This window comes from Strigops habroptila, chromosome 2, assembly GCF_004027225.2.
Source record: "Strigops habroptila isolate Jane chromosome 2, bStrHab1.2.pri, whole genome shotgun sequence".
NCBI classification, from domain to species: domain Eukaryota; kingdom Metazoa; phylum Chordata; class Aves; order Psittaciformes; family Psittacidae; genus Strigops; species Strigops habroptila.
Window position 1 is genome coordinate 70,138,863 of NC_044278.2, and position 27,051 is coordinate 70,165,913.

A 27,051-nucleotide genomic window follows, 5' to 3' on the forward strand; every position below is an offset into this window, starting at 1 on the left:
ATGGGTAGGTGCAGCGGGGCGGGATGGGGCAGCCGTGGGGTGGGACGTGGGGATGTCACCTCGGGGCTGGGCACCGGCGGTTCCTTAAGTTGCATTTTCTGTTCTGGATGGCTGTGAGCAGCCCATGGGGAGCTTGCAGCATGGCCAAGGGGTCCCAGGGTTGCCTCTACATCGTAGTGTGATGTCTGAGTGCATCTTCAGGTGGTTTGTGCCACCTCTGGGCCGTCCCCATCTACTGCTTCTTCATCTATCAAGGCTGTAGCCAACCTAGTATGAACCTGCCTTGAAACCCTAGTGAAAGCCAAGTAACGCTGCCTTAGCCTCTGCAAGTTCTTTTAGCTGAACCCCTAGCTGGTAAGGCTTGTCATTAGCTTTTAAGGTGTGTGGAGTTTAAAAGTCCTAGCTCAAGCCAAGAATTGAGTGGCTTCTGTCTTTACACTGCTTAAAAAATATTTACTATTTTAAGGGAATACAAAGTGTGTAAGTGTTTAGAGCTTTATTTTGAAAAATGCAAATGTGGTGTGTCTCACAGCTGTTAAATAATGTTTTTTCACAAGAGCAGTTACCTAGGGTTGACCTAATCAGTGTTTTTTGAAACCCATAGAAAAGCAGTTGTAAGATTCAGATAAGGGCAGGGCCCATTTAGCTAGTTAATCCTGAACATTTGTTCCTGTCTAAGCTGGAATGTGGAGTAGTAAAGGCAAAAATGATGCTTTTCTGTGTTGTAGTTCTGCATCACCCTTCACCAGACCCTTGGTCCTGCAGTGCCTGAGTGTGTTGGTGTGTCTCTTGTAGCAAGCAGTTCCTCAGCTTGGGAAACCTTGTATTGTGTAGGGGAGGAACCTGAGGTGACCAAAAAAAATGAGCAAACGGATCTGTGCTCTGGGGATAGGCAGCTGGAGTGATGAGCAGGCAGAGCTCCGCAGTGCCCCTGCCTGGAGGGGCTCTGGAGTCTTGCTGGCAAAATGGTGGTAGTTCTGGGAAGAGAAACCTGCATCATGTAATATCAGGTTTGCTGCATTATAGGCTTGCTTTGATGGTTTCTGTGTCAGTGTCTTTCTGGAAGAGCAAGGTGTGAAGCAGAGACTCCTGGAGCTACTTGTCCTGATGGGAGCAGCATCCTTGTGTAGATGCTGTAGGGCTGCTCCAAGAAGCAGAGGAAACGGGCTTGGCTGTTCCATGAGTCAGGTGGCAGAAGAGCAGGCTCGCTCTGGAGCCAGGAACATCCCAGATGACAGTATGGTTGTGTACAGATCTAGCCTGGCCATAGACATGAAGTATTTTAACCAGGTAAAGTTGCTGTGTTGGGAGTGCCTTGCCTTGCTCCGTATGGCCATCTTGTGGTGTGGACCATGAGCCACAGGAGCTGCAGCATCCCCCAGAGTCTCTGTGACTGCAGGGAACCAATGTGCTGGGAGCTGCTGGGGAAGGGCTCAGACCCATAAGGCTGCACCCATGTTACCTGCAAGTGTGGTTAGGAGAGAGTGACCCACTGGTAAGTAACTACTGAGATTCAGTGCTCAAGCCAAGAATTGAGTGGCTTCTGTCTTTACATTGCTAAAAAATATGTAGTATCATAAGGGACTACAAAGTGTGTGTTTAGAGCTTTATTCTGAAAAATGCAAAGTATTTTTCAAATATTTTGTGGAAATTAACGTTCTGCTGGTCATTATTTGTGGGGGAGAATGAGAGGAACTGGGGGCTGCCCCAGAGAGGGATTGCTCTAACGTGCCACCAACAAACCCCAGATTTATCCCAGAAATTGATGCAAAATGCTGGCTGCTCTGTTTTTATAGGTCTAGCCCTGAAGCTGGCTGACAGTGGAATTCCTCAGTCACTTCAGGTGCCTATGTTGAAATGTTGGCTTTAATGTCATCAGGAGCTTCCCAACTGTTGCTGTAAACGGGGACTAAAGGGTAAAATCAAAATGGTTGAGAAATAAGTGTGTATGTCTCTAAAGTCAGTCAGCGCTGTCTGAAAAAAATAGTGCCTCTTTTGGTAGGGTTTCTTGCAGAGGTGATACTTTTCCTCTCTGCAAAGGAAAAGAACAAATCAAATTAAAAGTTCCTTGATGTTTTTTCCTTAAGGCTTAGCTAGCAGGCAGGGCTGAGCTGCTCAAACTGATGTTCCCTACACACATTATGGAAAACTGGCAATAGGATGTATATATTCTGAGGAAGGCCACCAAGTGGAAATAATATGAAGGTAGTCTGCTGTTAATGCTTTGGTATCTTTCAGAATACCTGCTCATGTGAATTGTGTAAGGAACATTACCAATAACTTTAATGACTTGGATACCTGCATGTGCCCTGAACATCTGCACGTCTCCAGCAGTCACATGCACATCACTTTCTGGATGTTACTTGTTTTCTAGGAAAATACATTCTTGAATTACCTGCATAATACTACTGTCTCTGTTGTAAAGGTAGTTGTCCATGGCAGTGAAGGAAAGAATCAGATTACTTTATTTTAATAATATTTGAAAATGACTTTATTTAGTATTGAGTCAAACACTATAGTGTTGCTGTCAGCTATTTTCATTAGTTGTGAACTATGGACTAAATAGTGATCTTGCCAAACATATTTTTCTTGGAGATCTATTATGGGCACGTTTCATCCGCAAAGAGGGATTTCAAAGTTCACATCTTGTGCTTGGTCTTATCTTAATGATAATGAACTCACTCATGTGGCTTTATAGGAAATGCTGATAATCCACTACGTGGGCACAGGGCCTTTATCTGAAACGGTTCAACCTCAGCCTTTGAGTCTGTCTCCTGAGCGATCTCTGCAGGACACTGCTTAGAGGGCTGCCAGGGGCAGCAAACCTGCCGTGAGCAGCTGAAAGTGACTTCAAGTTCTCAGTGGGACCCCTCTGTGCTTCCAAGCCTTCCTAGGTTAATCTCCAGGTTATGGGAATGCCTGCTAACATGGACTACTCTGTTGGGTCGTGTATTCAGGCCTGCTTAAGTCTGAGCTACGGGAAGTTTGTCCCTTTTCAGGACTTGGCATCCACCGCTGGCAGGGCATCTTGTCTTCCGTACACTTGACTTGCCTTCAAGGTAACATCCCTGAGTGTAAATTGAAATAGGATTCATCTTCTGTGCATGGTAGGGTAGTCTGCCACCACCTTGAATGTTGTGTGGTGAGCCTCGGCTTGTCAGTCCTCTTTGATTTTTCCCTGGGAGTGTGTGTGAATCTGTGCAAGCCCTAAGAACCAAAAGGGTATCAAGTGAAGTTTTTCCTAATAATCTTCTTGCACAGTGAAAAGTCCCCTTTAACAAACTGAAAATTTGCTCATCCTGAACAATACTGTTTGTTTTATGATTTGTTTTGATCTGAACTTTTCCCATGTCTTCCAGTAGTTTTAAAAGAATGTTACTTAGTATTTTCCATTAACTTGTGTTTGATTATTTTTTTTTCCTTCCACAGCTGCTAAGAGCAAGGGCAAGTCGGTAAGTATTTCCTCTTATAAAAAGTTGCTATATTGTTTGGGTAACTTTAGCAGAGCACAAAACTTCATCCTATAAACATTAAAGATATAACCACCATAAATACATAAACACCTATAAACATTAAAATAATAAAATAATGAGTTATTGGCCAACATGCACGAAGCAGCCTCGTAGCTTGTTAAATCTCAGCTAAGCATTAGTGTGCTCACCACCCTGATAAAATGTCTGAAGAGCCTTTGCTGACTGAGCAGACATTGGGTGGGAGGAGAAAGGTCCCTGGAGCCCATCCTTTTATGTGACTGAGTTGTCATCATCCACTGACTCTCCCTTAGAACTCTCAGATTGCAGTGTTAGCTCTTCCTCTTGAATCTTTGTACTGTTAATGACATCTGCCTCAGCAGCCCTATCTTTGCTTTTGCTTTTCTTATCTCCCAAGGTTTTACTCTGCACACTTTCCACACAGCTTAGTAGCTTCTTCAGCACGCAAAGTCAAAGCTGTTCAGCGGGGTGGTGGCATCCCCAGGACAGGGGAAGGTTAGGGAGCATTATAAACGTGACCTTCAGGTTACCTCTTCAGTGGTGCATCCAGTGCTTCCTGGCCAATGAGGATCACAGCAGAAAATGTTTCAATAAAATGGTGTACATGCACATGTATAATGCAACAGAGGTTTAAGAGGACAGTATATAGTGCAGAACAAGAACAGTGTAGGTCATATATTATCAAGGCATAATTGCATCTTCTCTTCTTGCTTGTAGCTTCTTGACAAAACAGAAGGTGCTCTGTTACCTTGGGAAAAACCCTGTAGCTTTCTCCTGCATGCCCCCCAGATCAGCTCATAACACCCACTTATAAAAATCAGCTGTTGGGTAGTGTGATGGCATAACACTGGGGAGATTTGGGAGAACCCCAGGGTCAGAAAGATCTTAGGTTTTGTGAACTTCTGGTGGGGATGGGTCCCACTGACCTCTGGGCCACGGCTGCCTTGTCCCTTTTTCTCTGTGGGCAGTGACCATGAGACACCTGGATATGAGAGAAGCTTTATTCTGGTTCAGATGAGGATGTTCTCTCTTCCCTAGTTGGATTACTCCCTATGACACTTGCAGAAACCAGTTGTGCAGTTTAGGTTACTGTTTTAGGGCCTAACCTGACAACAGGTGAAATCATACGCCCAAAAGGTTTTCTAATGGGTGCTGAGCCAAACTTCCACGGTGTGGTTCTCCATCCATCTCCTCAGAAGCCTGAATATTTGCATGGCTTGGGGGATGGTGCACAGACAGGGCTAGGAAGCATTCCCCTGTATGAACTCTGTCCACCAAAAGCTGTGTCCAAGTTGGGGGTAGTCACCTAGAGCTCCTGCTATTTTCAGCTGAGGGAAGTAGGCACTTTCTAGTGAATTTTATCTAATTTGGGGATATGTGTGGATGGTCTCTCTAAAGAGACATCTCTTTCTGCCCAGAGGATGTAATAAATCTGGAGTGACAGGTTCCTATTTAGTCCTTTAATTTTGGTTGCTTTAAAGCTAAATGAGTCCCACCTGGCACTCACCTCAGCTGAAGGCAGATTCACATGGAATGCAGATTAGTTTAATTCCTAAACCCTCACAACATAAAGACAAACAGTGCCTTTTTTTTCTTTTCCTCTTGTCTGTTCTTAAGTTTCATAACTGTTTTACTTCTGGCATGTTCTAAGGCTTGTTAAAAATCTCATTTCTGTAACTTGCAGAACTAAACCCATAAAAAAAAGGTAAAAAGAGAGGATTATGTTCAATTTGAATTCCTAGTATTTTTAATAGAAATGATATCATGTATTCATCCACTAAGAAAAGTAGATGATCAGAAATTAAATTTCCAGTTCTACTGCTCATGCCAGATCTGTACCTGATACATGCCTTTGTCTCAATGGCAAGAGCCATGTCACAAGCTGCATAGTGGTGACCATGGAGATGCCTATCGCAGCAGTTGGAGGCTCAGTAAACACAGCAGTTAATACCATGCCATTTTAGATTAGTAGTAAAGTCAGTTCTATCAGCAAGTCTGAAGAAATGAAGGATTCTTCATCAAGCAGAATATTTGTAAGGATAGGGAGCTTCCCAGGGAAAACTGTTGAATAAAATGTTTAAATGCTTATTTGTCTCAACTGGGGTATTTAATAATTGTCCCAGGCATCTGAATGTGGTGTGCTATGGGGGTTTGCATGGTGGGGGTTGTTTTTGTTGGGTTTGGGTTTTGATTTTTTCAGAAACATAGGGGTTTGGGTATTTTTAGGTACCAGTGAAGATTGTTCTGAGGGTTAGATGCTGAAGCCTGCAAATGTGCATAGTGCAATGCTTGAGGAGCAAATATGGCATTACTAAAGGTCTCTTGCAATAGGCAGATAAGATGTCTGTGGAGCTCTGGGGGCCAAGAGGGGAAAGTGAGAATTGGCTCTTGGTTCATGTAAATGAGTGTCGTTCCACAGAAGCCCATGTGCCCTCCTAACCCCTGAGTACCTACCCACTCCCACTGAGTCTGTATTGAGCTGTGGGTCGCAGTGAGAGATGTTAACCTCTCTGTTAGCTGTTGCAGAGCTCTGAGTTTACACTGTCTGTATCTTATCTCCAGCCAAGGTGCTTTGGCTACCCCTTGAGCATCTTCTTCATTGTCATCAATGAGTTCTGCGAGCGATTCTCCTACTATGGCATGCGAGGTATGTCCCGTGTCCTGTATCTGCTGATCACTACTTACCTAGCCCTGACTTTGGTTTGTAACCTGTTGTTTTGTTGTTCTTCCTGCAGCGGTGCTTGTTCTGTATTTCAAGTATTTCCTGCAATGGGATGACAACTTGTCTACAGCTATCTACCACACATTCGTTGCTCTGTGCTACTTGATGCCAATCCTTGGAGCACTCATCGCAGACTCTTGGCTGGGAAAGTTTAAGTGAGTGCTTCCTCAGAAAACAACCAAAAATCATGAAAACATACCTGATACCAGTGTTACTTAAGCACTTAAATCATCTAAAGCAGCAGCCCAGAACAGCTTCAGAACTGGTGTTGGCTACTCCAGAACTGTATCTGGTTTTTTTTTTCCCTTCAAAGCTTGAGGTTTTAATTGGTTCAGATCAGACCTGAAACTGTTCTGAGTTAACAACTGTTACAGTTCTGCTAATCACTTAAGGGTAGTAGCTTGCTTTCTGAGCATGCTGCATGTTTTTCCTCTCATCTGGACAAAATTTAAGCTAAACTAAGGAAAGTATTCACTAAGCTCTGAAAATGGATACTGGTGATTATAATTCCATTGGTCTGCCTCTTTACCTGTTTCAGGTGGCCAATGAAATAGTGAAATACTGTGTTATCTGGTATTAAATGGTACTTGGAATATATTCTAAAATACCCTTTAATTTCACTATTAACTTGACAGGTCAATGGGAGACTTTGCTGAGTTGCAATTCCTTCTTTAAATGATAAATTCTGGGTTTTTATCTGTGCTATTTGCTCAGGAAAGCACTTTTGAATGAAGTGCTTTGGAACGTATCCAGATTATTTCCAACAGCCTGATCTTGCTCTCCTTCACCGATGTCATGATTCTAATAGTGTTTACTTTGCCTGAAAAAGGCACAATAAAGATTTTATGGAGGGATGTGAGCCAGGAATGCTAGCTGACTTGTCAAAGGTCTCCTGAAGACTAGAGATGAATCTGGCTGTGCAGTCAGTCAGCTGAAGGCTGCGCCATCTTCTGCTGTATTGACAGCCTCTGGGAGCCCAGGGCTGCAGCCACTGCCAAGGGTGCTCTCTGCAGCTGGTCTGATTAAGATAAACTCATTGCAAGTAGCTGGATATCTTGCAGATTGCAGCTTAAATATACTGTGTACTCACTACTTCAGATGGTATGATTATTTTCTGTAATCTATTTTGGCTTTTACCTGTTTTAGCAAGATGAAGCTTTGCAGACCTTGCATCCCTTCTCCTTTGGTACTTGTGTATACCAGTGCCACAGCTGCAAGCCCCTCACCACCAGACTCTTAACAGGAGCTTGGTAGGATGGCTCAGGGCTTAAAACCAGAACTCTAAGCTTGATGAGAAAAAACTCCATGCTTTTGGAAGAGCATGGCTTTAATGTATAAATGCCTTAAAATACAGAAAGCTGCCATGAGAAAGGCTTAAGTGATAATTTGTTTAAAAAAAAAAAAAAATCTATGATGACAAGGGAAGGAGGAGGTTACCAAAGCACTCTTAAGCACCCTTAGACGAGACTCTCAAACCTTCCACAGTCCATGTACTTTATGCAACGTCTGCCAAGGAGCATGCTGGGACCTGAAAACATATTGTTAGAGGTGAAGTTCTTGGGGAAAATAGTGCAGAAATCACAATAACTATTTTTCTTGGGTACCATCTATGCAGTGCCAACTATGTAAGTGTTGTCTTCACAGTATGGCCATAAGTCTTGCAAATAAAAACCTCAATTTTCTCTCCTGGTCAGCTTAGGTTTAACTTCAACTGGAAACTTTCTCTCAACTTGTTAAGCAACTAAAGTAATTATACGGAAGTGCTGTTAAACAAACCAACTAACCTTCAAATTTATGTACTAAATTTCAATAAATAGCAGATTCACTGTTGCCCCACTTTAGCAGGTTAAAAATCTATACCAAGGGAAGAGCATTTTAAGTCAGACAAACCTTGTTCTAAAGTGAGAAGAATTTGGTCTTACCTGTGCATGACACTCATGGTGCGAGTGATGCTTCCGCTGTCCCCCTAGTATCAGGGTGCTCTAAGCTCGTTGTGAGGATCTCTTAGATTTGTCAAATAGATTTGGGTTGCTCTGGGTCCCTGAGCCTTGCCCTTCATTGTCATGGGCAGCACTGGGTTTGGGACTGCAAACTAGTGTTTTAAATAATTTCACATCACTGCATCCTATTTCTCCTGCTTGTTCTCCAAACAAAGCTAAAACAGAGCATGTTCTTACATACAAGAGAGGAATGGACCCTTAAAGGCATGGAGGTGTGGGGGCTGGTGATTTCCTAGTATTACTTTCCTAGGCTCCTCCTAGCAGAGGAAAGTCAGGCTGAAACCTTGCAGTCTGTATGCTTCAGTGGTGCTCTCATTCTGCTCTGAGTTTCAAGATGTTGGTACACCCACAATTGAGAGTGGGGTAATAGAGTTATTTTTCACAGCATTATTTTGGCGGAGTTTCCAAGTTTAAAGTAGACTTTCAATTAGTTGGGTTTTTTTTACTCCTTGTAGCTAAAATATATTAAAAATATATGTTTAAACAATCTTAAAATAGTTGTAGGTCATAATCTAATGTTGTAGAGTAGTTCATTTGAACCTCACTGTATATGAAATATGATAATGGCATTCTCAAGTTTGTTATTAAAAGGCAACCATTGAAGATATTTAAGTATCTCCTGTGACCTGGTGATATCTAAAGAATGCATTTGTCAGCTTGCCTTGCTTAATTAAGGCTAGCTAAAGTATTAATAATAAAAAATAGAAAAGAATTATTGTGAGGTATGTGGACAGATTTATACAGTAACTTGTGATAAGTTGAGTCCATAAGTTGACATATCTGTTAATTATGCTTCTTTACTAAGCATCTTTGCAATGAGCAGAAGTCTGTATTATTTGTGTGTGTATGTATGTGTGTGTAATTGTATTAACATATCTAAAAATGTCTCTTTTCTCTTTATAACAGGACCATTATCTCCCTATCCATTGTCTATACGATTGGGCAGTCAGTCATGTCTGTGAGCTCCATAAGTGACCTGACAGATCACAACCGGGATGGCATTCCCGATAATATATCAGTGCACATGTGAGTCATCTTGTAAATGTTGGGGTTTTTTTCCCCAGGTTGGTGAAGGGTGGTGCAACTTATGCCTTAAATTTAATGTAATTGTATTTCAACTGTTTTGAAATCAGTCTCTTAAGTACACTTTAACTAAGAAAGCAAAATGACATGGTTTTTTTCCTTTTCCTCTTTTCTGCATTGTCTCAGTGCTCTGTCCATGATTGCCTTGATCCTCATTGCACTTGGTACTGGTGGGATCAAACCTTGTGTGTCAGCGTTTGGTGGAGATCAGTTTGAAGAAGATCAGGTAACAATGTCTTTCAGATTTTCAATCATACAAATGCTGATGTTTGACTATTATAATCCTCTAATAATACACATATTTAGAGATGTGCATTACTGTAGTGTTTCCTGAGCAGCTGAAGAAGGAGCCAGATAGCTATTTTTCTTGCAGTATGCAAACAGAGCTGCTGGTAATTCAATCTAGACTGGTCAATGTGTTTCTGGCTCAGCCTTTCTAAATATCTGTTTGTTTTTACTGTAGGAAAAACAAAGAACCAGATTCTTCTCTATCTTTTATTTATCCATCAATGCTGGAAGTCTCATATCTACCATAATCACACCAATTCTCAGAGGTAAGGCCATATATTTGTTTATGAGGTAGTTAAGTGTCAGTAAAGGATGAGTGTTGGGTTGCAGTCTAGTTAAGTTTAAATGAACAGTCTGTTTTCTGACTCTTTGTGGAGTTATCTGGCAAATAGTCTTCAAGTGTTCATGTATGTCATCCAGCTTCTCACAGGTGAGGTGCTGTCAAAAACAATCCAGTCTGAGATCTGAGTTTTCTTTAGGATCAGAAGTGTTAGATCTGAAAAGACATGCTGAAGCCATCAAATTTTATGCCTAATGCATCTTTTAATTCCATGGAGGTACAAATGTGGCACCTCTTCTTCTAATGCCTTTAAAACCATCACACAAAGAGTTGTACTGTTTGCTGGGAAGAGAGCCCTCTACTCTGGAAGCAGAGGTTGTTCTGAAGTGCACCCATGCAAAGTACAGAACCATCTATGCCCATGGGAACACACTTATCCATGTGACAAGGTATATAATTTTTCATATCATTAAAGGAGAAAGTTATTTTCTCTTCTGCTTATAATGAATAGTGTGATCCTAAATACAAATCAAAAAATTTGCTTCTCCATATGCATATGGATTTTTGTGGCAAGCTGGCACAGATGGTGCTGTATGGATGTGTTTGGGAGGAGTTTGAGGAAGGCTGTTTTTCTCAAAAGAACGAACCTCATGTGAGTTCTGGAATAACCTTAAAGCACTGGGCTGAAATTCTGGCCTTTGGCTTTCTTGACTGGAGCAGACTGCGTAGAAGCATTTTAGATACTTGCTTAACACAAATTCTAACCCTTCCCAAAAATGGAAGGAGATATGCATAAGGCACAACATGCATTTTACTTCCATGCTGATACAGTGTGCAAACTACCTTGGAAAAACAGACAAATGCAGCTGAGGAAAGTGATACCATTATGCCCTGTAAAGGTTTAACAAAAAGGTTAATGCAACTAAATCAAGATACTAATTGGCTGCAAGCTAGTTTTTGGTGGGGTTTTTTGGGGGTTTGTTTTTTTTTTTTTTCTGGTGGTTCTTTTGGTTTGTTTTTTGTTTCCCCCCTCCTCCCCAACTCAAACTCTCTAATTTTCCTGTTAGAAGTAGGATGGGGAAAAAGACGATAGTTTTGTTTGGTCTTTTACTTTTCCCTGTTAGGAGCTATATCCATACTCTTGGCATCATTTCAGGATGTATGCATGAAGCTTATAAGGTCAAATCACTGACTACTGGTGGGGTGGAAAGGTGGTGTTTGAGAATCTTTTCAACAAGCTACATTTATTATGAGTCTTGCATAATTATTTATGAACTTGTCCCAAAATTTTTGTAATAGAATTCCTTTCTCACCAAGAACATGCATTTGACCATTCTAGGAGTATTCTTCACTTCTCAGTGTAAAACTAAATGTAAATTTCCCATGAGGAAGGGCTGAGAGAGCTGGGACTGTTCAGCCTGGAGAACAGGAGGCTTGGGGGGATTTCACAACATATACAAATACTGGAAGGGAGGGTACAAAGAAGACACAGCCAGGTTCTGCTCAGTGGTGCCCAGTGACAGGACCAGAGGCAATGGGCACAATCTGAAACACAGGAGGTTCCCTCTACACATCAGGAAACACTTTTTCACTGTGAGGGTGACCGGGCACTGGCACAGGTTGCCAAGGGAGGTTGTGGAGCCTCCACCCTTAGTGATACTCAAAACCAGCCTGGACATGGTCTTGAGCAACCAGTTCCAGGTGGCCCTGCTTGAGCAGGAGGCTTGCACTGGTTGACCTGCAGAGGTCCCTTCCAACCTCAGACAGCCTGTGATTATTTTTTTTGTGATACAAAATTCCTCTTTTCTATAATGAAAAGTGGATCATCCACTCTGTCAATATTGTCAGTGGAGATCCCTCTCCTCCTCCTTCTGAGTTAACCAGAAATGCAAAGAACAGAAACCCTCTGTAAAATACTGGCAGTGCTGACTGGGATTGTTATTTAATGTTACTTTGTACTTCAGCTCAAACTTGTGGCATTCATACCAAACAGCGGTGTTACCCACTAGCTTTTGGAGTTCCTGCTGCCCTCATGGCTGTCTCCTTGGGTAAGTGGAACTGTTTCCATCTTGCTCCTTCAGTTATAGATATGATCTTGGAATAATGAGAAAGTGGTAGAAATCTCCAGGTATCAACCTCTACCAATACCTGATCATTTCTGCAGGTTTTGACTCTAAACTTTTTCTTAGGTGTGGGTGGGATTAACCTGAAGCACTTACTTTTACAGAAAAGACTGATTTACCAGGAGACGCTGATGGGGCTGGGGAAAGGCCCAAATATACTGTTGAATTATGTACATTAAGTAACTTACTGTCTCTACCTCTTGGACTACTGGGGTGTATAAACAAAATCTTTCTGAACCTAGTGTGAGAACTCTGAGAAAATGTGGTTTTCCAAAATTATCTGTAGTCCAGCATAGCAAATTGTATAACGTAATTCTCCCTCCACTGGAGAAATGTCACACTGGTGTGTCAGTATTTCTCAAGCACCTGGATTTTTACTAGCTGTGGTATGGGTCGCTCCCTGAGCCTTTCTGCTGCACCACAAAGACCAAGAAACTGGGGGGTGTCAGTATGTACCACAGTATCTATCCCTCGTGGTCCTGGTCCTTCATGGTCCTGAGCAGGTGCCCACTCAGTGTGCGCCTCCAGCTCCTGATGACCCCATCTTGCCCAATCCAGGGTGGGTGGTGGCTGTGGGGGTTGGACTGTGTCCTGCCCTGCACATGGGAGGGTGAGGCTGGGGAATGTGGTGGGTGTGGGAGCTGAGGACACCTTGATGAGTCCTGCAGATCAGGCAGAGCCTCACGTGTCCCTGTGTGACATGAGCTGTGGCATCCTGGACTCCTGAAAGGGAGCCCATAAAGCTGTCCTAATCTGGTACAGCAAGGCCAGAGCCAAGGTCCTAAGTGGTCCTTGTTTTGACAACACCTCAAGTAAGTTAACATCCCACTGAGGACTTACCCTAAGAGTTTCCAGATTCAGTCCTTTGTCTTTAAATAGAAGCAATCTGCTGGTGCTGATTTGATTTGTTTTACTGCATGATAACATGCCAATAGGCAATTTCCATTGCTCTTAAATCAGGGTAGGAATAAGCCTTAAACCCCTTGACTGTTATGGTTTCCATACCAAATTATTTGACACTGTTTTCAATTAACCCTGAGTTGGTTTTGGTTTGTGTATTGTAGTTGTGTTTGTAATTGGAAGTGGAATGTACAAGAAAGTTCAACCTCAAGGAAATATAATGATTCGAGTTTTCAAATGCATTGGAGTAAGTACTACTTATATAATCCAAAACCCTGGCAACAATTTTTAAAACTGTTCAGTAGACTTGCCTACATCAGAAATCTGTCATAATATGAAGAAACCTTCTGAAGGTTTTTAATTTTTTTCCTTACAGAAGGCTTCTTATTGACAGATTTAGACTGCCTTTTTATTTATCTGTATCTTGGTTTATATGTGAATTTATGTGCAAAGGAAACAAAGTAAGGTGCCAGTCATACGTAAAAGCTTATCCCAACTTCTGGGAATCGTTGCTTCCTCATTTGTGCACCTTTATACAGCCCCATAGTAAGAGATAAACATGCCTTGACCTGACTCAATAGCAGCGCTACTAGTGTATCTTATCAGCAAAAATATATAGCTTATGAAAAGAATGTTATTTACAAGGTGGAGGTATACTGCTCCCCACTATATTAGGGAGGATGGCAGGGTTACATGTCAGTCCAAGGCTACGTGAAAGGGAGCTAAATCTGCATGTCCCAGCTTTGCAGTGCCTCAACTTTTCTCACTTATGGGCTTCTTCATTCTCTGTGCATATCTGCCAGCTTGTCTTGTAGACACTGTCAAACCTGAATCTCTATATAGGTGATTTTGGCCACTGCTTAGAGCGCTACCCCTAAGGCCCAGCTCAATCTGCATGTTATTCCATGCAGAAAGACTTAGGAGTTCTTCAGGACTATATTTGTGTATATCCCATGTCAAGTTGCGAGGAGTATGTATCTAAAAGATACAGTTTCACATAGTGAAATGTACTCTCAAAGCCATTCAGCTCTGAAAACGTGTGCGTATGACCTCCTACTTATTGTTGTACATAAGTAAGTCTGAAGTAGGCAGGTCTTCAAGTTCCTAACAGCAACCCACGTTGACAGATACTACTCTGAGCTGTTTGGTTCACCTAATCCCAGCTGCACATTCCACTGGACATGCAGTGTGAGGCCTTAAATGCAATATTCACTTTGATTCTTAGAGCAATTAACAGAACTAAGTCACCTTTAGCACCCTCTAAACGCTGGAAGCAGGAGTGTCACCTTTAATGACAAAACAGCTTACAGCACTTATAAATACTTGTAACACCATTAAACAAAATTCTGTCTCTCTGCAGTTTGCAATCAAAAACAGGTTCCGGCATCGCAGCAAGGAGTTCCCCAAGAGAGAGCACTGGCTAGACTGGGCGAGTGAGAAGTATGATGTAAGTATTGCATGAGCACTCCTGTGCCATGACATCCCCTGACCCTCAGCTTCTCTTCTGTCTGCTCTGATCCATTGCAAATAGTTCTGAGCTTCTCCGTCACTTAGAAGCTAATAGTCTGGCCAAATCCTTGGTGCTCCCCTGGGATTGTAGGTGATCACCCCAGCTCCTGTGGGAGGGAGAAAGTAGAGCTGTATGAATTGATGCTCTCTGTGATCATTGGCTGCCCAGGGAAATCCAAGGGGCATAAAGAAGAGACTATTTCCTTTCTTGAACAAATACAAGCACAAATTAATTTTCGAGTTATTAAAATAGCAAGCATTATCCTTGCCAACTTTTTGTTTCTCTCAGTAAACTGGCTTCAGATGAAAATATGCTGGTTTAATGACTTCAGAAGGGAAAAATGGGCATGGTGTTGATTATCATGTGCAGGGACATAGCACTTGGTATCAAACTGTGGAATTATGTTTGTGAATTTCAGATTAAATGGATAAACACTGCAACACCCTGGCCTCAGTATAAGCTCCTTACCATGACTCTCAAAGCCTTGTGTCCCACGGTCTCCAGCCACACCCCTTGCCTCCTATCCACCCTGCCCTGTAGTCAATGACAGCACAAACCTTAGCCTGTCCCCTTTATATTCCTTTTGCCTGTATATCTTTTCATGTGTGAAATGCATTCCTCAGTCACCTGTTGTTCAGACATCTCTTACCTAAATAAAATAACACAGCACCAAATGCTGAATCTCATGCTGCCATCAGTGCACATGCCAAGACGCACAGGTCTCTCTGACATCCATGTCACCTTTAACCAGCAGCCCTTCCCACACCCACAGCAGACCTTGTGTTTTTTACAAGAAAGCAGGAGTACCCACAATGTACAAAGTTTAGAACATGGATAAACATTACAGAACGTGTATTTACCTCTTTACCTGTTGCTGTGCTGCTAATAGCAGTTCACAACTGTTGTCTCTTTTCATTCTTTTTTTTTTTTTTTCTTGACCAATTCCTCTTGTGTAATTCTCATTTGCTGCAGAAACGGCTGATTGTTCAGACTAAGATGGTGTTGAAGGTGCTTTTCCTTTACATCCCCCTCCCCATGTTCTGGGCGCTTTTTGACCAGCAGGTAAAAGAGAAATTGTTTGGCTTGGCAATTAGAGCTGTACCATGTCATTCTGTGTACTCTGAGCTCACCAGACATAAAAGATATCTATGGGAGGGTGGAAAATCATTATTGGCAAATTCTTTAACCTGGTTCTAATATGAAGGAGTAGTTATTGAATCATGTTAGTACAGAATGTTCTGCAGCCAGGGGAAACTCAGTTTATCTGGATATGCCCAGGACTGATGCAGTGACTGAAGCTTCTCCAAATCTTCTATCAGCCAGGACTCAGAAGATGAAACAGTAATGTAAAGCTTTCTTAGTTCTAGTGTTTCTTCCACTCTCAGCTGTGAGATGAAATGTATAGTCCTAGTGTAAATGCTCTGGAGAATCAGGGCTGAAATTACTTGGATGCCAGTTTGCTTTATCACTCAAATTTGTTATAAATACTTTCCACCTTCAAGCAGAAGTACATGCCTGTAATTCCCATTCACTTGGTGGACTGAATGCTTAAGACTCATGAAAGTAGGCTTTCATATTTAAGTATTGAAGTATGAATTTAGGAAGGTGTTCTCTGAGAGAAAGAGGGGCTGAGAGTTTTATCGAAGGCAGACTGTGAGGAAGTTTAATCCAGACTGCCTAGATTGTGCTGCTTTAGTCTAGGACCAGTGAGCTGTAACTACCCGTGTGACCTATTACAAAAAGGCAACCTTGCTATGAAATTTGGAGATAAATACTCATTACATGAGTAATAACTTGCATCTCTCAGTGGTACATTGTGGGTGGTTAAATGCTCTTGCCACAGATGCAGCGATGAATGTTCCTGTCTGCCCCTGGGTTCAAGCTGAAAGTCAGCCCTGCTTGACCTGGCTATAGGCAGGTTTTCTGGGCAGAAGGCTCAGGGCAAGTCCAGCCCTGGCTTGGCTGCTCGCTGCTGGGCCTTGTGAAGAAAGGATGGACATGTCAGTAGCATGGGGTGCTCAGGCAGTTGGTGCAAAGGCAGTCGGATGATTTCTGTGCACAGCGCATGGCAGGGTTTGGTGTAGGATGTCGCTTCAGTCTTTCCAGCTAATCACTCCATTTCATGAAACCAGTAACTAAAGTGAAATAGACACCAAGGATCACTTTATTCAAGTGTTTCCACTGCAGAATAAGAATACTGCTGTAGCAAGGGAGCTTGCTTGCTTGCTTGCTTGCTTGCTTTATTTATTTATTTATTTATTTATTTATTTATTTATTTATTTATTTATTTATTGCATGTCTTTCCCAACACTTTACTAATGAAATAATTCAAGAGGAACTTTTCAAGGTTGATTTACTGTGGCATTTAACTTTGTCATCTTTTGTTAGGGGTCAAGATGGACACTGCAAGCCACAACGATGGATGGGAATTTTGTAGGTTGCTTTTATTACTTTTTTTCTTAATTAACATTTACTTTTCAGATCAGTTTTATTTTTTGTCATAATATTAAAACCTATTTATTTTTTCTTCATCAGGGATCTGTTCAGATTCAGCCAGACCAAATGCAGGTACAGTAATCTTCTGTCTGTCAATTCTAAGTACTTCCCAAAAATTATATATTTTTAATTGCCCTAAATTTAAAAAGGGACTTTGAAAAGTTCTTAATTTTTTTCCCTTCTCATGTTCATCTTCAACAGACTGTGAATCCAATCCTGATTATAGTAATGGTCCCAGTTGTAGATGCTGTGATTTATCCTTTAATCAAGAAATGCAAGATCAATTTTACGTAAGTTGATGTACTTACCCGACTTCAACAGAGGCTCATCTTAGTGATTTCTTTAAAACTGCTCTTCCAGCCCTAATGTAACACGAGCAAGCATTCAGCTAAGGTGTATGTAAAGGGGTGTTAATGTTTTGAAAAAATGAAAATTAAAATATATAGAAGTGGTACGTGCAGGCACCGGAGACTAGAGTGAGAGAATCTAGTAGTAAAGTAACAATATTTTTCAGTTAAGGGCAAAATCTGTTGATTGCGAGAGAGACACTGTTTAGTTTTCCACTTCCCCCATGTCTACCCCCTCTCTCTGCCAAAGTACAAGAAATAGAAATGCAACACACATCCTTAGTGTGTGTCATGTCTCAGGTAGTTTTAAGTCCAAAAGAAGATGTTTCATCTTCAGTCCTAGTGAGGAGTCTGGCTCACGGGATACTTCTAGGTACAACTTCAAGGGCATGGCACGTTATTTCTAATATTGGTCATGAAGTCACTAGCACTTGCAAGTTAGGGAGGCAGAGGAGAATACAGTTCTTAAAACAATTTTTATAGGGCTAAGATGTAATGCTGTTTGTTCATTTAATTACGAAAAATTTGGGGGAGCTGTTGTGCTGGAAATGCTGTCATTCATTTGTGGACACTCTACACTGGACAAATGATGCCATACATACACTATTTACCTTGAGCATACCCTTACAGCTTAGCTGAATGTCAGAGTTCTCCTAATTCAACGTTTCCCTGACTTCTTTTGCTCAATATTTTAATTTAAGCATATTAATGTAGACACAAGTTGCTACCCTTTTTTTAAAAAGGCGTAACTTCTTGCCTTTGTCATTGTTTTGAAGCTAGCAAATGTACTGGATTGGACTTTTTCTTCCTGCAGTTCAGACTTTTCCAGAAACCTAGTAATTATGTTCAGTCAATGTTAGAGCCCAGCAGATGCAGAGTTACACGTTATTAAGATGCTGCTGGAAAGATGTATTTCCTGGTAGTGTAACTATGAATCGAGAGGTACCCAGCTTAGCAGAACACTTTCTGTAACAACATCAGCCCTTCAAATGGTGATAACGTGCTAGTTGTGGCCATTTGAGTTTCCCACTGTGGAAAAAAAACAACTGCTGAAGCTTTGAATTAATATATCTTAAAACTCACATATGTGTCTTGTTATACTAGGCCCCTGAGGAAGATCACTGTTGGTATGTTCCTTGCATCTCTGGCTTTTGTTGCTGCTGCCCTTGTGCAAGTGCAAATAGATGTAAGTTCAGCCATATGAAAGTATTTACTAATATTTAGTTGTTAATACAGAAAGAAGTGTGTTTAAAGGAAAATGAGCCAAGACTCCGCAATTCAGAACCAAGCATATGAGCACAGAAGTAGAAAGAGAGAAAATATTAAAGTATATTGCAATATGTGACTAGCATAATAAAACTAACTAGCTATGAACACTATCCTGCAAAACATCTCATCTGCCATTAGTATAAATTACGCATTAAAGGCAACCTCAGGTCTTTAAACTGAGACTAAAAGCTGAAAACCAGAGAATTGTTTGGCCTACCAGGGGGCTGCTTTGTGTCTCTGATTCTTCTGATATTTAGAGTGATGGTGAAGTGTGATAGTCTGGAAAGCATCGGCATAGCACAGGCAAAGATGGTACCTGTTGAAGGCAGGATTCATCACACCTAACTTTCCTTGCTGCAAAGAGAGGTGTAATGGCTGAACCAGATGAAGGTTTCCCCTGTAGCTGGGGCATTGACACCACATTTGAGAGGTGATCCATTGCATTCCAAGATCCAAACGGCTAGCTAGAGGTGCCTGCCTGTCCTCATGCATTATCAAGACAAGATGCTCAACTCTTAAAAATAACTTCAGTTAGGAATGAGGAGTTTTCTCCATAATGCCTGGGTCCAGCAGCAAAACAAGCTTTATATTTAACTCTTCCTCTTGAAGTTGGAAGTAAAGGGTCTGGCCTTCAGCTGGCATAAATACATCCAGGCTGTCTTCCTTAACACCTTGTTCAGAAGGCCAGAGCCGTGCACACACATGTACTGGTATTGGGCAGAAGCTTCATCAAAGCTGGTAACTCCCTACCGTTGCACAAGAATCTCCTGCAGAAAGATAAAGATGGACCTGTTACTGTTGTGTGATGTGCTTAAAGAGACTGGAGCAAACAAAAGTATGGGAAGGAGGAAAAGTTGAGACACAACTCTTGCAGCTTTTAATGCTCTGCATGAGCAGAAGCTATTTACTCTCAGATCTGGTGGGAAGTGGAACCTTCAAAAGTTCAGTTTCTCTGGGCTGTTGTGCCAGGCAGTGCCCATACATGCTTCTGTCCAATTCAGCAGCATGAGGGCTGGGGGAAAATGAGTCGGAACACAGTACAAAGAAATTCAGGAACTCAGGCAGTCATAGGATGTGGGAAAAGCCCACTCCTTGAACAGCAGAGTGGCCTGGTAGTGGCAGCAGGCTGCAGGACATGATCAAATAGGAACCACATGTGGCCATGAAGGCATTATTGTGGATGAGAGAGTTTTTTCCTGAAGCAGCCATAAGGCACCTTGAGACCAGTAACAAATCCCATTATTGAAGTTGCATCCCTCTGACAATCAGATCTAATCAGGCGGATTCTTATCTGCATCATGAGATAATTGAGATCACAGTAATTACAGTATTTTTTTCTATGTGACTTTGGATATGGCACTGATTTTACTTTCTTTCTGTCCTACAGAAAACTCTTCCAGTTTTCCCTGCAGCTGGGCAATCTCAAATCAAAGTAATAAATCTGGGTACAGACACTGCAATAGTTCAGTTTGAACCTCAACTTCGGAATGTGACTGTAACATCTATGGAGTCAGTAAGTAAGGGGAGATGGTGAATAGCAAGTTCAAAAAAAAAAAACCAACAAAAAACTGAGTAAGAGTGGTTCTTAACTAATAGTTCAAAGTTGATTATTTTCTAGGGGGTTTTTATCTACTCATTTTAAAGTCTTTTTTATTCTTTTTTATTTTGTAATTATTACTGAAAACAGCGGATGAAGAAACTGTAATGATATCATTATTCTAAGTAGTACTTGGCAAGAGTTTTTTTCCAAGAAACTTAATAGTGATTTCGAAATAACTGAAAATTTCACTCTTGCTAAAAAGGTGCCATTTTTCAAAAGCAAAAACACCCCTTTCTTCAATAAAAGTCCATTCAGCTCTAGTAAGTCACTGCTCCTACTGTGAGTGACCACTTACTTGAACGGGGAGGCTTTCTGTGGCTGTGTTATATATATTAAGCTTCAGATTTTGCTGTCAAAGAACCTTTCCATGTTCTATTACAGCAGGTTCTATTGACAGCAGGTCAATATTATTCCAGGTTCTATTGACAGCAAAATGTGATGGAACTGATGGACATTATTAAAAATGGATTTTAGGAAGGGTGTTCTCTGACAGCCTATGGTCCTGTTTCCATATAAGAAGAGAAACCCTATTGCATCCTCTTCCAAATTTGCCTCACATAGAAACTGAGCTGTGAGGAGAAGATGAGGGCACCAAAAATGTATGCTGATGTGGAATCGATATAACCATGGTGCATCACTGAAAAGGGTGTGAAATGCTCCACTCCCTACTATAGACATCCCTGTTTTAACCCCAGCCAGCAACTAAGTACCATGGAAGATGCTCACTCACTGCCTCTCCCCTCCACTATGGGGTGGGGATGTGAATTAGAAAAAAGCTAAAACCTGTGGGTTGAGAGAACAACAGCTTAATAATTGAAATAAAATACTATAATAATAATTGTAATTGAAAAGGGAGATGACAAAGAGATAAATAGGACCCAAGAAGAAGTGATGCACAATACCATTGCTCACTACCTGCTGAGTGATACCCAGCCCATCCCCAAGCAGTGATTGCTCCCTTCCAGGTAGCTCCCCTGGTTTATACACTGGGCATGATATGCTGTGGTACAGAATACCCCTTTGGCTAGTTTGGGTTAGGTGTCCTGTCCCTGCTTCCTCCTGGCTTCTTGTGTCCCTCCTCACTGGCAGAGCATGAGAGACTGAGAAGTCCTTTATCAGAGTAAGTGCTACTTAGTGACAACTAAAACATCAGTGTGTTAACAGTATTGTTCTCAGACTAAAGCCAAAACACAGCTACTAGGAAGAAAATTAACTCAATATCTCATCTGAACAGGACAATGTTTTATAATCCAGATGTTTTGGATTATAAAATGCTTCGTATAATCCTATTTTTAAAAAGGCTTATTTTAGTACTGAAGTAACATGGTTATTAACGTTTTAAGTGTTTTATGCTGATGAAATGTATTTCAAATATTTAAAACATGTCTTGTAACACACATGTAAACTTCTGATGCCCTAGATTCTGTAACTCTCCATCAAAAGTGTAGACAAATATGCAGTTGTATGGAAATTCATAGCAATTCATTTGTCTTTGTAGACTGACTACATGACATTTGAGACTTCTGAGTTGCAATCAGTAAGCATAACTTCTGGAAACAAAACTAAAAATGAAATTACCGAGTTGCCAGGGCAAAATCGTCACACTTTCGTAATTAAAACTACTGCAGCAGAAATTGTTACTAAATGGGTAAGTCTGCTTAATTCCTAAGATATACATTAATGTCTTAACAGCTTTCTATGTGGAGTTTGTGAAGCTGAGAGGACAAGCTCTGGGTAGCTTTTCCCTTTGTCTTGTTTTCTGTCTCTCCCCTCCTCTACTGTACCAGTGAGACTGGTGAGCTGTAGAGAGCAGGACAAGATGTTTTTATATTTAAAAAAAAAAAAAAAAAAAAGTTTAAAAATTACCAACTTAAATATTTAACTTGATGATTACCCTTCTTTCACTGAGACTTAAATGTGTGGTCATATAGTGTTTTCTAGTAGATATGTATCCTAGTAGGATCCTAAAAGAGAAGGTCTGGAGTCTTGCTCTGAAGCCTCTATTAATTCTCACTGCTATGTAATAGTGCATATTTAAGCTGTTCACTGATGCCAACAAAGCATCTTGATAATGGTCTTTTCCACCAGCTGTTTGACAACGTCACATCAAAACCAGAAGAAGGAAATAATCTCATCAGGTAGAGTTTGGTTTGCTCTTAAATTTTGGCAATAGTGTGACTGTCTCTTCAGTCGGCCTCTTGGGTGGACTCTTCTTGCTTAACATAATTTTCTGTACTGTAGGAACTCTCCACTTGCCGAACACTTTGCTCAGTGCTTAGGGGGTATAGGAACTTCTGGGGCACAATTCATCTAAGCTGTCTTGCACATCTACTCTGGGTATAATTTAGCTAAACTTGAAAGCGTGTATTTTGCTTCATTGTCTAGACATACTTTTGTAGACAACCAGCACCTCCTTCTTAATCTTGGGTAAGAAGTATGCTACTACTTCTCTGCTTTTCTTCTACATCTTCCATTTGCAGATATGCTTGGTTGTAATAGAGGCTTGCTTTTGACATTCTCCTAAGCAAGTAGTGGGCTGATCTGGGTCTAGCTTGCTTTCCATATTAGGCACACTAACGACACTTTATTTAATGCTTTTGAAAGAACTCTGAGAAAAATGAAAGGGGAAGACTTGATGCTTGTTGTGCTGCCACTATATAATTCAAAGTAAAACCTGTGTTCTTTGACTTGTGCGTATTTTGTTTAGTATTTCATCACCCTTGCATTTTAAAGGTTCATAAACAATTTGCCTGATGATATCAACATCACTATGGAAGACGTTTCTTTTGGAATAGTGACGTCTCTTTCTGCCAGTAATTATGCCTCCTTTTCAGGAGGAAGGTAAGCATTTTCCTTTACCGTAGTCTAACCACTTGTGCTTGGGAAAAGGACATAAAACTTTTTCATTAATAGTACATACAATTGTATATACCTGTGGTCTGAACTGTGTTTTTTCTTTTTTAGAAAAGATAAAATTACAGCTACTAGAAATTCAGCCACTTGTTCATTTACTTCAAAGGCATTTGGATTTGGCAGTGCCTATACTATTATAATTAATGAGGTGAGCTGCCAGTGCTGTTGTATGTACAATACAAAATTACATTTTGTGTCAATATTTCCTTATTAAAAAAAAAAACCCCCACATGTAGAATTATCCTCCTTGCCCTTAATTGTACATATGATAGAATTCTGCTATATTAAACAGAACACAAAATCATTGTTAACTATAAGAATAATTATGGGTACGATAATGATATAGTGCAAGAATTCATGTACCTGATTACTAACCTTAAATCTTTAGACACTAAGGCTTTGCATGAAGCCTTCTGCAAAATAACTACGACTTTATAACCACGTATGCAGTACTTCACATACAGTATTTATTACCCAGAACTTTGTGGTTTTATGTTCTAGAGATTGTAGAATGGTTAGGGTTGGAACCAACGTTAAAGATCATCTAATCCCAACCCCCTTGCCACAGGCAGGGACACCTTCCACTAGAAGGTGAGTTTGTACAGAATTGCTAGATGATCTAGAACTAGTTGGTATAGAACTGCCTAGAGTGCCTTTAGTGTACAGACTATCACTGTTTGTAATGTGCTATTTTAATTTCCAGTGCACTGCTGACAACTATAGCATAGTGTATTCTGAAGATATCCCACCCAATACAGTCCATATGGCTTGGCAGATCCCTCAGTATTTTATTCTTACATGCGCCGAAGTAGTCTTCTCTGTCACTGGGCTGGAGTTTTCATACTCACAGGTAGGTTTCGCTCTTCAGAACTCTTATTTTCTTAAGAATCAGTACAAAGAAAGATCTGTGCTATGTTGTTAGTGGTAGTTCTATATTGCTGCTTTGTTTGAACAGCTATGTCCGTTAGAGCTTTTAGCAGGACTATGGGCTGGTGCAAGTTCTCTTTGTTCCACTAGCATTCAGTGTTTTCCATAAAGCTATGCTGAATTACATCATTTGAAGACTCAACTACCAGTCCTCAAATATTATTCTCACATGTGACTTTCCATTGAAAAGAACTGGAACTGTAGTGCTGCTGTAAAACCAAACTGGAGAGTACTTGAATGAGTACTGACATATTATCTCCATACCAATTTCCTCCACAGAGTCTTTACCAGCAGTTGAATTATACACTCTTAATTCCTTGTCTTCCAGCACCAGTTTTAGCTGTGTGTATTTCTTCCCTTAATTCTGAGTCTTTAAACTGCAGTGATGGGAACATTGTAAGATGGGGCTTGCTAGACAGTGATGCACTTGATTTCTTCATTTGATGTGTACCTTGTGTTTGAGATGTAAAATGTGCCTCTTAGTTACTTAGCATGTACAAAGTAAAAAGTGTTTATAGTTAGTACCAATAACCTCTTGCTCCTCAAACCCTTCTCCAGGTGTATTTTAGTTCTCTAGCGAATTTTAAAAAAAAAAAAAAAAAAAAAAAAAAAAAAAAACCAAAAAAGACCAAAAATAACCCCAAGAAATTCTCCTCCCCCAGAGAGCCAGTGTCTATTATAATGCAAAGAATGCAGTAAACATTAGAAAATACATAATAGCAGCATGTGACTAAAACCTCGATGTCTTACTTCTGTAGGCCCCATCTAACATGAAGGCAGTGCTGCAGGCAGGATGGCTGCTGACAGTGGCTGTCGGTAACATAATTGTCCTTATTGTGGCTGGAGCATCCAAACTCAGTGAGCAGGTAAGCGCACAAGCAATTGGCACATTTTTACATTACATGATGAGAAAGGTTTAGTTCAGGGGCGAGTCATGGCTGGTAATCTTCAACCACAACTTTTGAACATGAGAATTATAGTGGATTTGCATTTATAATTGGAATACAGGCGGTTAGTGTTAGCTACAAGAGTGTACCAGTCAGTTGTAGAATGAGTGCTTGACTGAATAGTCACATTAGAGTATATAAGTAACAGTTATAAACCTGTAAGTTGGTTTAAAACCAGTGTAGAAGGCTGCAACAACAGAGTAGTAACTTGTCTCTTATAGCCTCTTCTAAACTTTCTGTTGAACTTTTCCCCCAGCACTTCCCCAAAATGTGAACACATACAGAAAACTTTAAACAACTCTAACAAATACTTCCTCAACAAAGGTTTCTACCTCTTTTATTTGTTGCTTGCTATTCTTAACTCTTGCTTTGTCAAGCACATTTGCTTGCAAGCAGCAGTTTCTAGCATCTCTACAATAAATTGTTTCTCATGGTGGAGAAAGGCTGTGAATTTCTGGGCTGTCCTTCTAGACTAATGAAATTAAAGCCTACCAAAACTGTGTTCATAACTAATGAACCTCCACCTGCATACCTCAGTCTTGCCACATCCTATCTTCTGGCTCCATTGGTTTCAAACCTCTTTGGGGTTTGAAAGCTGTGGCTTACCAGGGGAAGAGCACTTGGACAAGACTTTCTCAGACTGCTAATGTCACTCCCTAGTGAACCAAAAGGGATATCTGAAAGAGGGAAGAGCCTGTTGTTGAAACAAAAGGGTCTGGCAGTCTTGGTTTCGGCTAAAAACCAGAAAGGGTATGAAACAGCTGCTGAGGCTTTTCAGGTGGAGGTAGCACTTTGAAACCAGGGTTCCTGGTCTTGATCTCCACCCAGATTTGTGGTCAGGTGCAACTTTTTACTGCTGACCTAAGTGGAAGCAGGATCACTGCTAGCCTGGTTTAAAATGAGATTACTCAACTAAAAGGAGGGGCTGAGTGTTCGGTTTTTTGGTCCATTCCCATGAATACCCCCTTCAGGAAAAGGATATTGTAGACCTTCTCGGCATTCACAAAACTTTTTCTCTTCAATGAAGACAGAACTGCTGAAAAGGCTTCAATTCTGATTTGCTTTAGTATGTATTATATACATTTAATACTTAGCCCTTCAAGTCATATAATAGTTATGTAAGCTCCATTTCACACTGAAATAACTTCATTTCTTGCAAACAGTAAAATGGTGCAATTCTTTTGAGGAACTAACATTGATGGATAAATTACATGTTTTACATTGGTTTTATTTTTGCAGTGGGCAGAGTATGTGCTGTTTGCTGCCTTGCTGTTGGCAGTTTGCATCATTTTTGCTGTCATGGCTTATTTTTATACCTATACTGATCCAACTGAGGTTGAAGCCCAACTTGATGAGGAAGAAAAGGAGCAAGTCAAAAAGGATCAAGATATCTATGAAAAGCAAGCCGAAGCTGTGTCTCGGATGTAAAAGGTGTATTGAGGGAGTGTTTGTCAATTATGGTGTCCCATTAACTACCCCTGCAGTCAGGGGAACTGGGGTATCAGTAACACCTCTGGATAATATGTCTCATGGGAGAGGTTAAGAAAAACTGTTTTAACTTAAAATGCAGCCTGCCTTAGGAAGGAAGAGAAAAAGATTAGTCTCTCTTCTACTGAATATGGTATCCTGAAGAAACTCCAGCAGAATTTGCACTCTTAATGTACCTCAAGCTTAAATATCACAGCCTTAAAATATTGAAATTGCACTTGGCACTATTGGACCCTGTGAAAAGATGTATTTTTATACTGCATTTCAATTTTATATCACAAAACAAACAAGTATTAACAAGAAATAGTAATTGAAGGTAAGCTGTCTGTGTGATCCCTCTAGCCTCACTATTACTTGAAAGCAGCAGGTCACATGTGCCTTAAATTCTTTTATACTTCTCTATGGGTAATGGGAGCCAAGCTCTGGCATTGCTCAGATTAAAATGCTGTCTGTCTGCTCCACATGGCAGAAACTTGGATGTGCACTGTAATATAATGGTTTATGTGCCTGTTAAACTACCCATTTTAAATAATATTAACAAGTGTACTCAGGTAAATAGACAGTGGCAAATGATTGGGAATAAGCAACAGCATTAAAACTTGTAACAATAATGGAAATGGTGTATGAGTGACTTAAAATTGCATGTTAACAGAACTCGATACCACCT

At 40.8% G+C, this 27,051-nt stretch overlaps 1 protein-coding gene across 1 annotated transcript; it reads left to right on the plus strand.

Annotated features, from left to right (window-relative positions):
* Positions 1 to 27,051, plus strand: SLC15A1 (solute carrier family 15 member 1). The gene is made up of 23 exons (XM_030477565.1): positions 1 to 4; positions 3,430 to 3,452; positions 6,054 to 6,138; positions 6,227 to 6,368; positions 9,120 to 9,239; positions 9,423 to 9,522; positions 9,760 to 9,850; positions 11,829 to 11,912; positions 13,052 to 13,134; positions 14,248 to 14,334; positions 15,370 to 15,459; positions 16,786 to 16,830; positions 16,933 to 16,965; positions 17,095 to 17,183; positions 18,345 to 18,426; positions 19,897 to 20,022; positions 21,608 to 21,757; positions 22,198 to 22,247; positions 22,843 to 22,950; positions 23,074 to 23,170; positions 23,726 to 23,872; positions 24,708 to 24,815; positions 26,136 to 27,051. The coding sequence occupies exons 1-23, from the start codon at positions 1 to 3 to the stop codon at positions 26,322 to 26,324; spliced, it is 2,133 nt and encodes a 710-aa protein (XP_030333425.1). The 3' UTR covers positions 26,325 to 27,051.